The sequence below is a fragment of the Paroedura picta genome, chromosome 14, assembly GCF_049243985.1.
Source record: "Paroedura picta isolate Pp20150507F chromosome 14, Ppicta_v3.0, whole genome shotgun sequence".
NCBI lineage: Eukaryota > Metazoa > Chordata > Lepidosauria > Squamata > Gekkonidae > Paroedura > Paroedura picta.
Genome location: NC_135382.1, coordinates 36,371,026 through 36,386,673, shown reverse-complemented (window position 1 = coordinate 36,386,673; position 15,648 = coordinate 36,371,026). Strand labels below are relative to the sequence as shown.

The window sequence follows — 15,648 nt, the reverse complement described above, 5'->3', positions numbered from 1 at the left end:
GGAACCAGGAAATGATGTCACAAAAGAAGAGGCATTCCAGCCCATGTGACGGCAGGAAGGCAGGCAAGGACACCTGAGAGAGCCTACTTCACTACCTTCACCCACGTTCATGACAGCTGCTGTTTCGGGATGCTCTATGCAGGGAAAGGTGTTAATGGCAAGGTGTGGCAGGACTTCAGAGCAGTTGGCCAGGACCTTGGTTAGCTCCCTGGCAAGGCCCTGCAAAAGTCCAGAACGGACGGTCAGGACCACGGCTAGATCAGTGAGAAGGCCGGATGGTTGGCAAGCTGAGTTCTCAAGAGGGTTACTGCAGCACTGGTCTGGAGGAAAACGGGAGCTCAAGTAGACTTGAGGTGTGCAGTTCACTCCCCATCTTCCTGGAGAAGACTGTTTCAAATTCCACTGTTCCACTATGGACATCCCTGCTTTAACACCCAAAGGCGGCCACTAGTAAGCTGTTCAACACTTGGAAGAAACCCAGAGTCCGTGGCTCAAGTGGCAGGGCAACTGCTTGGCATTCAGAAGGCTCTAGGTTCAATCCCCAATGCCTGCAGATATATATCGAAAATCGTCTCATGACGGGTTACAATTTTAAAAACCTCAATAAATAAACTGTAAAATATTAAAACCCTAAAACATAATACACAACACACTCCGGTGATGAGAAAGTCACAAGAAAGATCTGCCCATCGGATCTTCCCGTGCCGCCCCCCACCCTTCAATCCAGCGCTTCAGGGCTCAGATTCAAATTAAATAACTCCCACCTATCCGGAAACCCTTCCAAGGCCATCAGGAAACCCCAGAGTTTCACGAACTGCAGAATCCATTTCAATTCCCAGTCCCGCCTTGTGCAAGCCGTCAAGACAAGCCTGATGGGTGTCCTTCATCCCTCCCTCCCTCCCGCCTCCCTCCCCTGCCCCCTTCTGACACATTTTAAAATAGCAGATTTCCAAACGCTTCCTGCTAAAACAATGCTTCTGCCTGCAACGTCGAAGAGCTGCAGTTTTGCAATATCTTTACTCTTTGAAATTTTGTGGCTGGCTCCAACCGCAGGCACAACAGTTTCGTAGTTGTGCCTGCCTACCCTGGGTCAGCATTGCAAAGATGCCTGCCAGCTCAAAAAGACTGGGCATCTCTGGACTGGATCGTTGCATCAGGACCTTAAAGGATCCAGGTTCAAATCCCCGCTTGGTCTTGAGCCACAGTGGGTGACCTTGCACCAGTCCTGTTCTCTCAACCTGTGCTACCTCGAAAGAGTGTTGTGAGGGCCAATTCGGCGGGGGGGAGGGGGAGATGTATGCCATGCCAAAGTGCTTGGAGAGAAACAGATATACGGGTTTTTTAACACCTGGATGCTTCTCACAATGCTTTTGTGTGTGTGGCGTACGCCGAAACCTGAAACGTGCCTCTAAAAATACGAAGGGAGAGGCAGCCCTCACGTTTGAAGAGTTGGTGATTCACCATCTGATCAAGCAACTACAACAGCCCCAGTCTGTGCTGTTTCCTTTCTGTGCCTCCTTCTTTTTCTCCGGGTCCGGATCTCTAGGAATGGAGGGTAAAAGGGGTGGGACCTCTCGGCATTCAAGAGAACAAACAACCATTCTTCGTGATGTTCTTGTTTAAAATCCTCCTCCCTCCCCCTCCCCGCCCACGAATCAAAGCCAAACGCACTCCAAGAAAACAGTAAAAAAAAAATAAAATAAAATCGCTTCCTTTACTCTGATTTTCAAAGTAATGGAGAGCGAAAGAGCGAGACCAAAAAAAAGAGAGAGTGCACGAATGTATAATCCCAAAGGAATAAACTGACTCTTGCTAGACAAGCTGAAAGCTGATTAAAATATTTCTCATCCTTTGGGTATGCAACAGCTTTTGATGATGGAGAGTGTATTAATATTCAGGCAAGCTGCTTGTCAACACTCCAGACAGGTCCCAGGAAAGAATCTGAAACTGGCCAGGTTTTCTCTGTGTGCCAGAAATCTTTATGAGACAGAGACCAGCACCTTTCCACCCGCTGTAGCAAAGATAAGAATTGGGCCTTGGGTTTTTAGACCTTTATAGGCATTTTTAGACCTTTATAGGCCTTGGGTTTTTCGACCAAAATGGCCCACGTTCCTACTTTGGTTTGACCTTTTTTGGAGGGGGGGGGACAGGGGTAGGTGTGTGGACGCACAAGGGTTTAATGAAAGGCCGGGCAATTGTTAAAAAGGATGCCGATATCGCCCGCTTGGTTTCAACTCGCCTGCCCCGAGCTGTTGCCAGACACGCAGACTCCAAAGTTAATATCGGAGAGCGAGATCTCCCCAATAATTGCTCTGGGGTTGGACCTCTTCGCTTTAACCATTTCCTGAACGGCTTCTTTCGCCGAGGCAAAGGAGGGTAAGGGCATCTCTGGCTCTGCTGTGCCGAACGGCTGCTTCTGCATGGGGCGGGCAAATGTAGATTCGCTCCGAAGTGGTGTGCCACCAGGGTATGCCCTCTGGCACTCTGGTGTCCGGCAAAGTACCCCAATATTCTAGCCAGCTGGTTGCAGGGTCAGCCCTTTAGTGAAGGCAGATGCAAAAGCGGCTCATGCCCTCCAAGGGCAGGTCCCTCTCTCATTTCCTACACCAGGAGTAGTCAAACTGCGGCCCTCCAGATGTCCATGGACTACAATTCCCAGGAGCCCCTGCCAGCATTCGCTGGCAGGGGCTCCTGGGAATTGTAGTCCATGGACATCTGGAGGGCCGCAGTTTGACTACCCCTGTCCTACACTCTCCCTAATAAATCTCGTCTTTATCACTTATTAGATTTCTTGAAGCCAAGGGCTTGCTTTCCCGTGTATCAGCCGAAGGTGGAATTCGTTTACAAACGAGTTGTAGGATCAAAGAAATAAAAAAAAAGGCTAGATAAATCGCGGAGAGCTAATGGCAGGTTACCAACAGGATGCAAAAAACCCCTCGTATCACTAGAGGTGCACCATTTGTTTTTAAATGAAAGCTGTATCTCATAGACGGTCTCCTTATGGGATTAATTTTCAAAAGGCAAGAGGACTCCAATTCTTTGGGCGTTCCTAACGGGAGTGATTGGGGAGTCATCTACGTGCAGGCGGATGTTTCTGTTTGCATTTCAAGCATCTTCACCGCTACAGACACGTTGTCTTTTAAGGATCGCAGGGGACCGGGTAGAGAAAGACAAACTCATGCGTAGAAATGATCTGCTCAGTGCACAGATCTTCAGATTGTGACCCATGTCAAGCCAAGAGGAAGACACGCCCCCTCCCCCACATACCCTAAAACAACATTCCTGGGAATAAGCTCCACGGAGCCCTGACCTGGATAACCCAGGCCAGCCTGGTCCCATCAGACTTGGAAGCTGAGCCATGTCAGATGAGGAACGGTTGAGAGAGTTGGGCATGTGTAGCGTGGAGAAGAAGAGGGCAAGAGGTGATGTGTTTAACTCCGTGAAAGGTAGACATGTTGAAGAGGGAGCCCATTTTTTTTCCTGCAGTTTTAGAGATGATTAGAAGGAACAGGTTCAAATTATGGGACAGGAGATTCTACTTAAACATTAGAAAGCATTTTCTGTTCATAGGTGGAATCTGCTGCCTCAGAGGGTAGAGGAGTCTCCTTCTTTGGAAGTATTTGGGAGGAGATAGGATGAGCGCCTGTCAGGAATGTGTGATTTTTAAGTTCTTGAGAAGGTGGAGGGTAGACTGGATGACCCTTTGTGGTCTCTTCCAGCTCTGTGCGATTCTGATTCTGGGCCAACCATGGCTGGTGTCTGAATGAGAAACCTGGAAGGAGTTGGGCGGTACTTCCTCCAGGGAACACAAAGGGTCATGACATAGAAGCAGTCGGTGGCCAACCACCTCCGAAAGTCCCTTGCCCAGCTGACCCACAATCCTCCAATCTCCAGGCCACACGTTAAATAAATAAAATCCACTGAACAGATCTGAGTAAGGTTCTAAGCAGACCTTCTCAGGATTGCTTTCCGACTTGGTCTTTCTTGGATGTTAAAATTGTTCTTGAGTATCGTTGTGTGTGGGCAAGAAAATCCAGGAGGTGAGTTATTATGTTGGTCCATTGTCCAACAAGGTGCGTGCCTATCCTCATCTTGTGCACTCCACAATCACCCAGTAAGCTGCACAACAGAGGGAAGATCTGAACATAGGTACCCTTACTGGCAGTCTGACACTTTAACCACTGTGCCACACTGTCTGTCATGGCCTATGGATAAACATCGTTAGGAGTTCAATACTTGGCCCATGGGTTGGATCTAAAGGGAGTTTTCGATTAGCAGAATAGAACTCTTGCAGCCCCCCCATTGCTGCTCACTGATGACCTTAAAACAGGGATCCTGAGATAGGCCATCCAAATGAAAGATGTGAGGTGGGATGAGGAAATGGATGGAAACTGCCAGTCTGGTCTGGATCCAACCCTGATCTTCTATGGTTAAAAAAAATCTTTATGCTGTCTTGAGTAGTCCAAACACGTCTTTGACTTCCTGCGAGAATATGGCCAAATCCAGAACCCATTTCTTAAATTCCTTGACTCTGTGAATTTAGGCAGCTTGTGTGGGGGTGGGCAGAAGGGACTGTGTCAGAGCTTGGCTTTTGTGGCCCTTTCTTGCAGGCCCAGGGAAATGTCAATCAGGAAGAATGTATCAGGAAGCAAATATCTTCCAGGCCAAACTGGCCAGGGATTCTGGGGGTATTTTGGGGGAGGGGGTATCATCTGGGCATGGAATTGGCATCACTATGAGTATGCAGGTAATTGTGAATTTTCTCCATACCGCAGGGGGTGGACTAGATGACCCTGGAGTCCCCTTCCAATTCTTTGACTCGATGATGATGATGATGATGATGATGGTTTATTCCCTGCCACTCCCGAAGCCGGCTCATGGCGAGTTACAATGGTCCTTCATAAAACCCTCCGAAAAAAACCCATTAAAACAGGATGTCCAACAATATACAAAGAACCACAGATGGCGAAGCCTAAACCGGCCCTCCTACCAATATCTAATCACGTGGGCTAGGAGGGGGCCATTGATGTTACACAGTCCACCCCCTCATGCCCACCCTCAGAGTAGTATTTGGGGGGGGGTTGGTTGTCTTTGTCGCGGCATTTGTCTTGGATAGTGGAGAAGTTATTGTTGAGTGTGTCCTTTAGGGGATTTTTTGGGGAATTTTTATCTGTTGTAACCCACCACAAGCCTTTCGGGAGCGGCGGGCTAAAAATAAAATAAAATAAAATAAATAAATAAAATAAAATAGTCCAGTGCTAGAAAACAATAGCTATGGTATCTTATGTAATATAAGCCAGATACATTTCCCCATTTCTTTACAGAATAATATGGATGCTAGACTGCAAAGAGTCCACTAGCCCTCTGTTATTACCATGTTAGTGAGAGTTATACAATATTTCACTCCGGTACTAGGGGTTGTAGGAGGTAAATACACCCTCCTTCATACCACCTTGAGAGAGAATCAGTCCTTTGCCTACCCGAATCTCCACTTGTTCACGGAAGGGTTAAGGAAAGAAAGAAAGTGTTATCCATTGGCTTCTACTGATGTTCCTGCAGATATTGTCACTGGATGTATCCTCGGTAGAATTCTATTCAACACCCCTGTCTTTAAGTACAAAGCTGTAGGCTGTAGGAGCTTTAAGGAACATAAGTATCCTTTTTTCTACCGCGCAGTATCTGTGTGTGAAATTCTCTAAAGGGGTTTAAGTATTTACCCTGAACACTATCAGACAGTTTCTAAAAATTTTCCTTATCCTATTGCAAAAAAGAAAAAAAAAACCACACAACCAAAAAAAAGAAGGGGGGAAAAAAACCCACTTCAAAGAGAATCATAAACACGGCCCTTTGTGCTTTGAGCACACATTTTGTTTTGGAAGCTTAGCTCCGAATTCTCTCGGAATTGTAAATATATCTATATGAGGGAGCTGTGGATGGGAACGGGCTTATTAAAAAACGATCGTAATTCGGGATACGCGGAGTGGCAAATTCCCCCCCCCCCCCCGTTTATGGAGATGAGCCACGTCACTGCCATATTCATCTGGGAAGTAAACCCCCAATGGATATTAGTTGGGCTCATTTGCATGTCATGTGCTTCGGTCTGGGCCCCCGGGGGAAGGAAGAAAACGATGTTACACCCTGAGCTTAACTTCTCAATTCAAGCCCATTAAATAAATAAGCAAACAAACAAACAAACAATATATACACACACACGCACATACGCACATACACACACACACACAATCCACAGGACATTCTTAAAGTTTACGCCTTGCCGTTCAAGAATGCAGATTAAGCAGATAAACACAATCTGCTGAAGAAAGAAACCACAGCCTTGGAGAAACTTGGCCACTGTAGAGAGCATTTAGAATTCAGCATCTTTGATGCACTGGTAAATTGCATACAAATCGACTCCCCCAAATCCCAAGTAAAGGTGTTCTGGCGCTGCTGAGCTGAGCATCTCTGGACAGTGGAAGCTGTGTTACCACGGCTCTCTGGAAATCAGTGACAACTGGATTGGCTTGTCCACACAGGAAAATCCAGTTGCAAACTATTTCTATCGTCTGCCGTTAGCGCAGTGCTCACCGATGTGCGGGTGCGGCTTCCGTCCCCTGTCTACGATTAGGGAGACGAGGCTGTTTAGTATCCGTCATCCACAAAACGGACACTGGAAATTCCAGTAAGCACAAAAGAAATATGGAGAGGTAAGATTCGGGAACATAAATCTGAATGCCTCGCTATATTGTGACGCTCCCATTAGCGTCGTGACAATATATTATTTTATATGCTACCGAAGCGCTACATGCATTAACTGACCATTTGATTATGTATTTGTGATTGCTCTAAATGTAATCTATCTGATGGAGTTGTCTCTCATTAAAAACTATTCTTTAAAACGTTTCGCGAGACCCTCCTCTCCGAAATTTGCTCACTTAGGTTTTGTGCGTTATTATCCTGTTGCTAGAATTGTTTAAGAATGGAAATAAAGGAATTGCAGAATAAATACTTCAGCATACGTATTTAGCCTCTTTTTCATCAGCTGAAGATAGATGCTTTTGAGCATTACGTTATTCCTAGGCTTGTAAGTTTTAATAAAGCCCGGCTCATGCCTCGCTGAAATCAAAGCCAAATAACAGAACCAAAGTGTTGACATATCTCAAAACACAGAAAGAGCAGCGAGGAGATAAAGCTAGCACTTGTAATAAGTGCAGAATGAAAGAGGGAGGGGGGAGAGAAAAAGTAACTTATAGCCAGACGGCAGTCTTCAAAATAAAGGAACATGGAAGGGTGTCACTCATTACAAGGAAGACTTATTTTTAGCTGCATCGTGAAACAATGAGATATATGGGCCATTTCTAGCCACTGGCATTCTTGATTCCGCACGTGCCATTTCAGCCTCTCAGTTCGAAGGCTCTTGCTAGAACTGGATCCCACCATGTCATCCTGGAGAATGGCATGCCTCTCGGACTTTTCTTTGAAAGATCTGAATAACACCATCAAAGTTTGGTCCATGCCATAACTTTCACTTTATCCTTCTTTTCTCTTCATTAAAAAAAAAAACTCCCAAAGGTTTTCAAATGTGCAGAACATCTATCCACACATATACATATGCACATGCACGGATATCACCAATGGCACATGCACATGCACGAACACCACCATTTGTCAGGTCCTAACACTTCCCTAAAAGACAGGAAATGCTAATGATGAAACTGATAAAGCTTTTACCGAACCTCTGGAAAGATGGGAGTGAACAGAAAAGTCTCCTGGAGGAGAACAGGTCAAAAGCAGTAGAAGAAGAGCTGGTTTTTTAGACCCCACTTTTAACTACCCGAAGGAGTCCCAAACTGGCTTGCGAATACCTTCCCCATCCTCTCCACACAACAGGCACCTTCTGAGGTAGATGGGACTGAGAGAGCTCTAACAGAACTGTGATTAGTCCAAGTCACTCAGCTGGCTACATGTGGAGGAGCGGGGAATCAAGCCTGGTTCTTCATATTAGAGTCCGCTGCTCTTAACCATGACGACGCCATGCTGGCTACGCCACACTAGGGAATGATGCAACCTTGTCATAATTTATTCCCTCACACAACGTGAAGCTGTACCAGTTCCCACTTGAAAGGCTACTATGACCAAAGCGCAGAAAATGGCCACAATTCATACAACACGGTGGAAGAAGGCGGCGGAGTAATAAATTAAAGCGCTCGTAGCATACGGGGGGCTCAAGCAATCATCTTGAATCCGACCTGCTGTACTCATTAAGAGTGCCTGGAAGTCAAAATTGTTTTATTAACTCTGATGATGATGATGAGGGGATTTTCATTTAGTTGAGCAAACATTTAATGTGCCCTCAAGGGTTTGTTGTTGGGTCCAACCATTTTTTGGCATTTGAGTCGAATCTCCCCCGTCGGTGAATTCTTGGTGATGGGATTAACTGGAGAGTACCTTACCCGCCATAACGAAAATTCTGTCCCTTGTGGAAGCTGAGACATTTTAATAACAATTCTTTGCTTGTGGAAGTGAGGGAAGGTCACCAGGGCCGTCTGTATTCTAAATACATGGTTCCTTCATTGATGTTATTGTTATTGTGACTACTATTACTAATGGCTAGAACTCAAATCGCACAACGCCATCTATGAGTCAAGCATCTGACTGTAACTAATAATGATAATAATGATAATAATGATAATAATGATAATAATAATGATAATAATGATAATGATGATAATAATGATGATGATGATGATGATAATAATAATAATAATAATAATAATAATAATAATAATAATAATAATAATAATAATAATAATAATAATAGTGAACTTCATACCGTTTAACATGACCTACGTTTTTTAAAAAACCCTCTTAAGGACAAGTCCTTCACAGCATTTTTTAAATGTATACTTTACATTTAAACTATACCCCCCCCTAAAAAAAACCCAACTTTTAAAATGCACCACGGACAGAAAATAAATTCTTCAACCTCTCCTCGGGGTCTCTTCTTTTTAAAAAACCTTTCTCCTTTTCTTATTCCCCCCCTCCACCCCCAATCTTGGAGCAGTGTTAAGCATTTTTATAGGTAAAATAAATGTCAGCTTGGAGAGGTTTTTGCATGATACTAGACCCTGGGAGACAAATTGTCTCTTCACCGAATCTCGAAACAGCTTCAGGAAGACTTGCTTGGCATCACATGAGATTTCGAGCCTTTCAGAGAGAGAGGCCTAGCCAGAAAGCAAAGCTTGTAGAAGCCTTTTCAAATGGTAACTCTGCCTTTGAATTCGCCAAGAACTTATCTTGATGCTGAGCGTGATAACACACTAATCTTGGGTGACTAAAATAAAATAAAAAACCCCAAACACACACATACACAAAATGCAAATATCTGAATAGCTTTCATATTTTTAAGAGGTGGGGGGGACGGGAAGGAGAGAGAAAAAGGAGGCTGGCCCTCCGCTTAAACTGCTTTACCTTTAACTGTTCACAAATTCATGAAGTAATAAGAGGGGATGGGGGGAGAATAGGGATTTTTTTTTTTTTATCAGAATGTCATTCAAATGAAAGGTTTAACATTTACATCACAAGAATTGAGTTGGGAGGGGAAATCGTCCTTAGGGAAAGAAATGCCAAGAATAAACATTAGGATAAAAAAAAAAAAAAAAGACGGAGAGAGATCTATCACGCTTACTGTAATACGAAAAAAAAGAAGAAGACATCTGAATGGTATTGATATACAGAGGTAAAATTGAGAGAAATATGATTTTGTGTTGGAACGTTCGGCAAACAAGATGCATTATAAATGAAATCGCTCCTAACGATTGAGTTGCAGATCTATAAATGAAGAAGAATACGAGAAGACGGAGACAAACAGGCGAATATACACAGATGTCAAACATACAAAAGAGGCCGTTCAGCTCTTTAAACTCAAATTAAGATGCACATCCTCTCAATGGGGGAATTCACTTGCTTTCTCTGCGGAGGAGAAACTAGAACGGAAGAGAGTGGATGGAATCAAATTCATGCTTTAAAAAAATATCTACCATATTATTATTTTTTAATTGTTCCTTCATTTTATAGTAATCAAACGCGTGAAACAGAAAGAGAATTTTTTAAAGATGAAATTCCTACAGAAACCAGATCTAGCCCTACATGGTGCACTTTTCGACATTAAATGGCTGTTGCATTTGTTAACCCACAACTGATTTCCTGTATTATGGAATCTTAGAGATTATGGTTAACTTGAAGAAACAGTGGTACGTTTTTCGATACTTATACAGTCATCGAGAAGCATTACATTTTTCCCCGGGAGGAGAGTGGCAGAAATCTAGTAGGGGGGGAAACCGCAGCTCAACAGTGCCCCCTGCTGCCAGAGAGCCTTTCCTGTTTTTAAAAACTTTCAGAGTTTGGGACGCAAGGCAGGTAAGAAGCAAAAACAGCCAAGCTAATAAAACGGGATTTTGAAGCCCAATTATATTAGGACTTAAATTTACTTAGGGGGGCAACCAAAACAGCAGACATCGCCAGTTAACATTCGTTTCTGTCCCTCTCCGTAGCTGAAATTAATTGTAATTAACATAGTAGAAAACAGCAAGAATCCAACAGCACCTTAAAGAGCTTTTGTGAGTCACTGCTCACTTCTTCAGATACCTTTCATGTGCAGGGACGCACGGAAGCTCATTCCCCGCAGCGCATTTTGTTTGCCTTTAAGGTGCTAGTGCATCCCTGCTCTCTTCTAATGCGACAGACAGAAACACAGCTACCCATCTTGCGATTAATGTGTAAGAAATTATCAGCGTCAAAGCTGCTCTTGAGGATTTTCAATTAGAAGCAGCTTCTGCCCCTCCCAAAACGAATTCCAAGCTTACTGATGAATATCATCCCAAGTCCCAGTGAAAGGAGATACACCGACGGCACCATGTATCTAATTAGAGACACATGGCGACATCACGCCAATCGCAGGCAACCTAGGCCTAGAGATTCCCCCGGGTGTGCAAGTTTTCCATGTTCTCAACATACCGTGGAGATAAAGTAAGTTAACAATCGCCTTGGCCTTGCACGACAGAAACGATGGCAAAATCAAAAGGGAGCAAGACACTTACTGCTGAAGCCTTTCAGACAAGGTGTGTGTGAGACAGAGAGAGAGAGACAGAGAGACAAACGCTGGCAAGGGCTCATGGGAATTGTAGTCTATGCACATCTGGAGGACCACAGGTTGACTACCCCTGCGTTAAAGAAGTAAACATGCTAGGGCTATCTGAATGTTGGCATTCAATGAAGAGTGAACACAGGAAAAGCTGCACGTAAGAAACCTCTTTTTCTACTATAACAAGAAAAGAAAGCAAGGAGGAAAAAGAATCAGTGCTGAGGGGAGAGATTTGGTTGTGATTCAGGTTCTACTTCTCTCACCTCAGAACTGGCACCAAAGTCAACATCTCAGGTTTTTAGTTAAAGCAGGCTTCCACAACAAGGGTTTCATGAAGCCCTGGGGTTTCTTGATGGTCCCGCATAGGTGGGAGTTAATTAATTTGTAAAATATTTTCTTAATTTGTTAAATATTTATCACACATACGCCTCCCAAAATGGCCAATGATAGGCCTGGAGAGGGTGGGAAGGGGAGGGGCCACAGGTGGGCGTGTCCACAGCTCTGCTTCCCAACCATATTCTGCACAATTGTGCCACTTCTGGGGCTTCTTGAAGCCCGAGGAATATTTGAGGGTTTTCCTCAATGGTCAAATAGTTGAGAAAGGCTGATTTAAAAGGAGAGAACAGCATTTTGAGGCCTTGATTCAGAGCAGAGAAGCCTTGCCTGATTCCCATTTTCAGTCAAAAAACACGAAGAAGATCCATTCATGAATCTCCCAATGTGTCACTCACACTTGTCCCCCTCAAGGGGACAAATTCAAATGTTCGGGGAAGACATGGGCCAGGATCTGCCAGTTGGCAACTGGCCTTTTCGGTATCTTATACAGCAGCAGTTGAATTTTTCACAAGTCACTTTTCCCTAGAAAGCTTCATTAACCAAGGCCTAAATCTGTTTTCAAGGAAGGTGGAAATATTCCCGCACTATGAACCTCCACAGCAACCACTGTAGGATCCAACATGATGCTCAACTCGTTAAACAGGAAGTCAAATTCTCCAATGCTGTGCAACTAACGCCCCCAAAACTACAGGAACTGTACTGCCACAGACATCTGCCTAGTTACCGGTACTCACCATGAGCTCCATTTTCCTCCAAAATTCTTCCAAAGAGGCCATCGGCTTGTGCCACCAGTCGGTACATTTTCTGTAACGTTTACCCTGGAACCAAAATTGCCGCAGCCACTCAAACTCAACCTACAGAAATACAAAAGATGATGGGGAACATCTGTGTTACACTATGTTAAACTCTGATTTCTTCCCCCTACCCGGATAAAACAGCAAAAGGTGGAGAAGAACAGGGAGCGGAGAACCAAGCTAGATGTGATGGAGGCCCAAGGCCAACCCATGGCCACTGGAGCCATCTTAGGGACAGATTCACCTCTTTAAAAATTGCCACAAGGACCTAATCTTGGCTGGGCCTTCAGCGTAGCAGCAACAGGCCATCTTTCCCCCCTGCTCCACATGTTTTCAGGTACCAAAACAGCCTCTCCCCCTCCATGGCTGTTTCAGCAATTAAAAGGTGGGGTGGACTACCTGCTACCTCTATGTGTGGGCCCAATCAGCATCGGGCCCTCCTGAAATTTTTAAATAGCTAATTAACTTTAGATCCAGCTGGCAACAACTTTGCCCAGCTGTCTGCCTCTCTAACTCTACAATGGCTAAGAGAGAACCTGTGGTGCACCAACACCCTATTCGCTGTGCCCACCCAAGGAGTCAGCTTGGTTAGTTTGGACAAAGAATGTTCTGGCAGGGAAGGGCCAAGTCTCAAAACTTTTCAAAATGGACCCATTTGCGATGTCATGACGGCCGTCAGAGAACAACCGTGGAACTTTGAAGCTTATTGGTGGATCTTCCAGCAGAGCTCTCTCTTGCAATACCCAACTCTTCTTCTGTGAAGTAATCCACACCATTGGTCAACTGGCACTGGATACAGATTTTGGTGACCGTGCTCAAAGTTTACATGCAGGGACAAATCTCGTTTCAATCGTCGCCTGAGGCCGCAAAAGAATGCTGTTCTGATTACCTTTTATTTCACGGCAACCGCAGGAAACAAAGGCACACCTGTAGACCATGCAACTACACTGACCAAAAATAAAATAAAGATCCTACCCTAATTAAGTTCTCACCTGAGAGTATTCTCCCTTCCCCTCCTGGCTTCCTCCACCCTCCAGGCTAAACAAAGCAGAGAAAACTATGAAAGTGATTGTAGTTGACAGTCGCTAAATACCCGTTTGATGTGTGTAACTGCTTTCAATAGAAGCTGTTTGAACAAAAAGGGCTATGGATGCAGGGGGGGGGAGAATTAAAGACAACCCCCGTTGGTAAAGCATATTGGCAGGATTAACAGATCCCAGTTAACAGAGGTAAATCTTCCATGTTTTGAAAGGAAGGTTACATGAACAGTTTAACTTTTCTTAGCATATCGGTTTAATAACATATGTTCTTCCCTAACAGAGTTCAAACAAAGTTTATTAAATGTGCAGAATTAGCCACATATAAAGATGTCTGCTTTTTTTGATATTGTTTTTTAAACATCTTCTGCAAAAAATCAAATCTACAAAAGTGGTTGGAGTGCTATATACAAACATTATAACTTCAGCTCTTAAGTATGGGTTAGATCATATGTTCTCATCTGCTAAATTCATTTTTTTTTCTCCAATGAAGAGTGGTTTTTCTTTTTTTGAAGAGTTGAAGAAAAGCGCCTTTTTTTTTTTTTGCTGGAAAAAGTCTGTGTCAGTTGGTTGAAGCCTAGTAGAGAGGAATTACAGGATCCAACCCCTTGACTTTTAATTACCTGTATTTGTTTGAGGGTTGGGCCTTTACGGTTGCAAACAAACTGTTGTTTGTCCATGAACGGAAAGAGTCTGGTTTATACTTGGGCTCACCTGCATGCTTTCTCTGCTCTCTGTTGTATGAGGGTTAAACCCTTCCTGGATTAGGAAGCCTTCAACCAAACCACGGATGAATGCAGTGCTCCAATTTCAAGTAATACATGACCTCAAGGATTCCTCGAGGATTGTTCGCAGGGTTTGCTATCCTACCCAAATCTATCTTATCTCTAATTCTCTTTGAACCTTTGATGACAAGACATAAGAAAAGCCCAAATTAAAGCTAGAGGATCTAAATAATAATACCCCAAACCCAGTACCATCATCCTGTACTAGATAGATAGACAGATATCTTATTCATGTTTTGGAAAGATCTGAGAAATATGCATTATATCCATTTATTGAGCAAAAGGAGTCGCAAACTCAGGGCAGTGGCGACAGCTTCTTGAGCATATCACACCAGTGCTTCCCCATCTACTCTGGCCTTCAAGTTGCTTCTGAGCTCAATTCAAGGTGATGCTATTGATCTTTTAAGCCATGTATGACCTGGGGCCAACATACTTTGAAGAATGCCTCTGTTGTGTGAATCTACCCAATCTGCCTACCATGCCTACTCAGAAAGAGGGTGGTTGTGTTTGGCCCTGCAGGATTTCTGATTGGCTGTGCAGATTTCTTAAAATATTGCTTTGGTAGCAGCTGGATTTCCCCTTTGTGACTGAACGTAAGCTGCAGCAGCCATGTTGTAGCTGGCCGTGCCTCCAGAAGCGGCCATTTTGGGATGGTACCCACTGGGCTGTGTCAGAATTGCAAAGCAACCTGCAGAAGAAGAACAAGAGATGGTTCTTATATGCTGCTTTTCTCTACCCAAAGGAGTCTCCAAGCGGCTTACAATCGTCTTCCCTTCCTCTCCCCATAAAAGACACCCCGTGAGGGAGGTGAGGCTGAGAGAGCCTTGATTGAGTCAGACTGAGTTGTAGCAGTTAGCCGAATTGTACAACACAAAAGCACGCCCTAAAAAGCCAAGCAACGCATCACCACACGGTTTGTTTGTTTGTTTGTTTTGTCTTGATCTTCCTCTGTTCTCCGTGTTGATTTACCTTGCCATCGTACCATTCTGGCTTCATTTGCCCTTTCAGCTATTATGAGAGGTGAACTTTGAGAGTTGCAGTCAATAAGGCAAGGGGGGGGTGGGCCAGTGACGCTGTCTGACATTTGGGGAGCCATGGGTCCTCGGTCAATTATTTAAAGGCACTCAAGTTATTAAATGCCACCTGGGTAGGTGATCTATATTTCCTCTCTTCAATGCCAGGCGGCCCACTGGCTGCGCTGCCATTTCGCTGCGTTGTGCTGAACACAAGCGCCGGCCTTTCCTGGGCTGCGTACGGCAACGCTCTCCTCAGCAGTGACCTAACCGCCCGTCCACGCCAACACCTTTGTGGCGTGTGCGGAGAGCTGAGGTAGCCACAGACAATTCAATCTGTCTTTGCTAGAGGGGAGATGATTAATGGGGGCGAGGACGCAGAGGCAGCTGGGTCACTGGGAAATAGCACAAGTGGAGGTTCGGTCTCTGACAATCAGAGGTCAGCCTTTGTTAGCAAGGCCCGGTTGGGCTCCCATTCATATCGAGGTCCAGCCGTCGCTGATGTCAACAGTTTCCACCCGTATCCAGAGATACATCGCACAC

At 44.6% G+C, this 15,648-nt stretch overlaps 1 protein-coding gene across 3 annotated transcripts in view; it reads right to left on the bottom strand.

Moving 5' to 3' along the window:
- Nucleotides 1-15,648, bottom strand: part of FTO (FTO alpha-ketoglutarate dependent dioxygenase) — a 202,490-nt gene that overhangs the window by 122,295 nt on the left and 64,547 nt on the right. For all 3 annotated transcript variants that reach the window (XM_077310546.1, XM_077310548.1, XM_077310545.1), the window contains exon 7: nt 12,211-12,330. In XM_077310546.1, the coding sequence (XP_077166661.1) occupies nt 12,211-12,330 (120 nt within the window). The remainder of the gene's footprint in view (nt 1-12,210; nt 12,331-15,648) is intronic.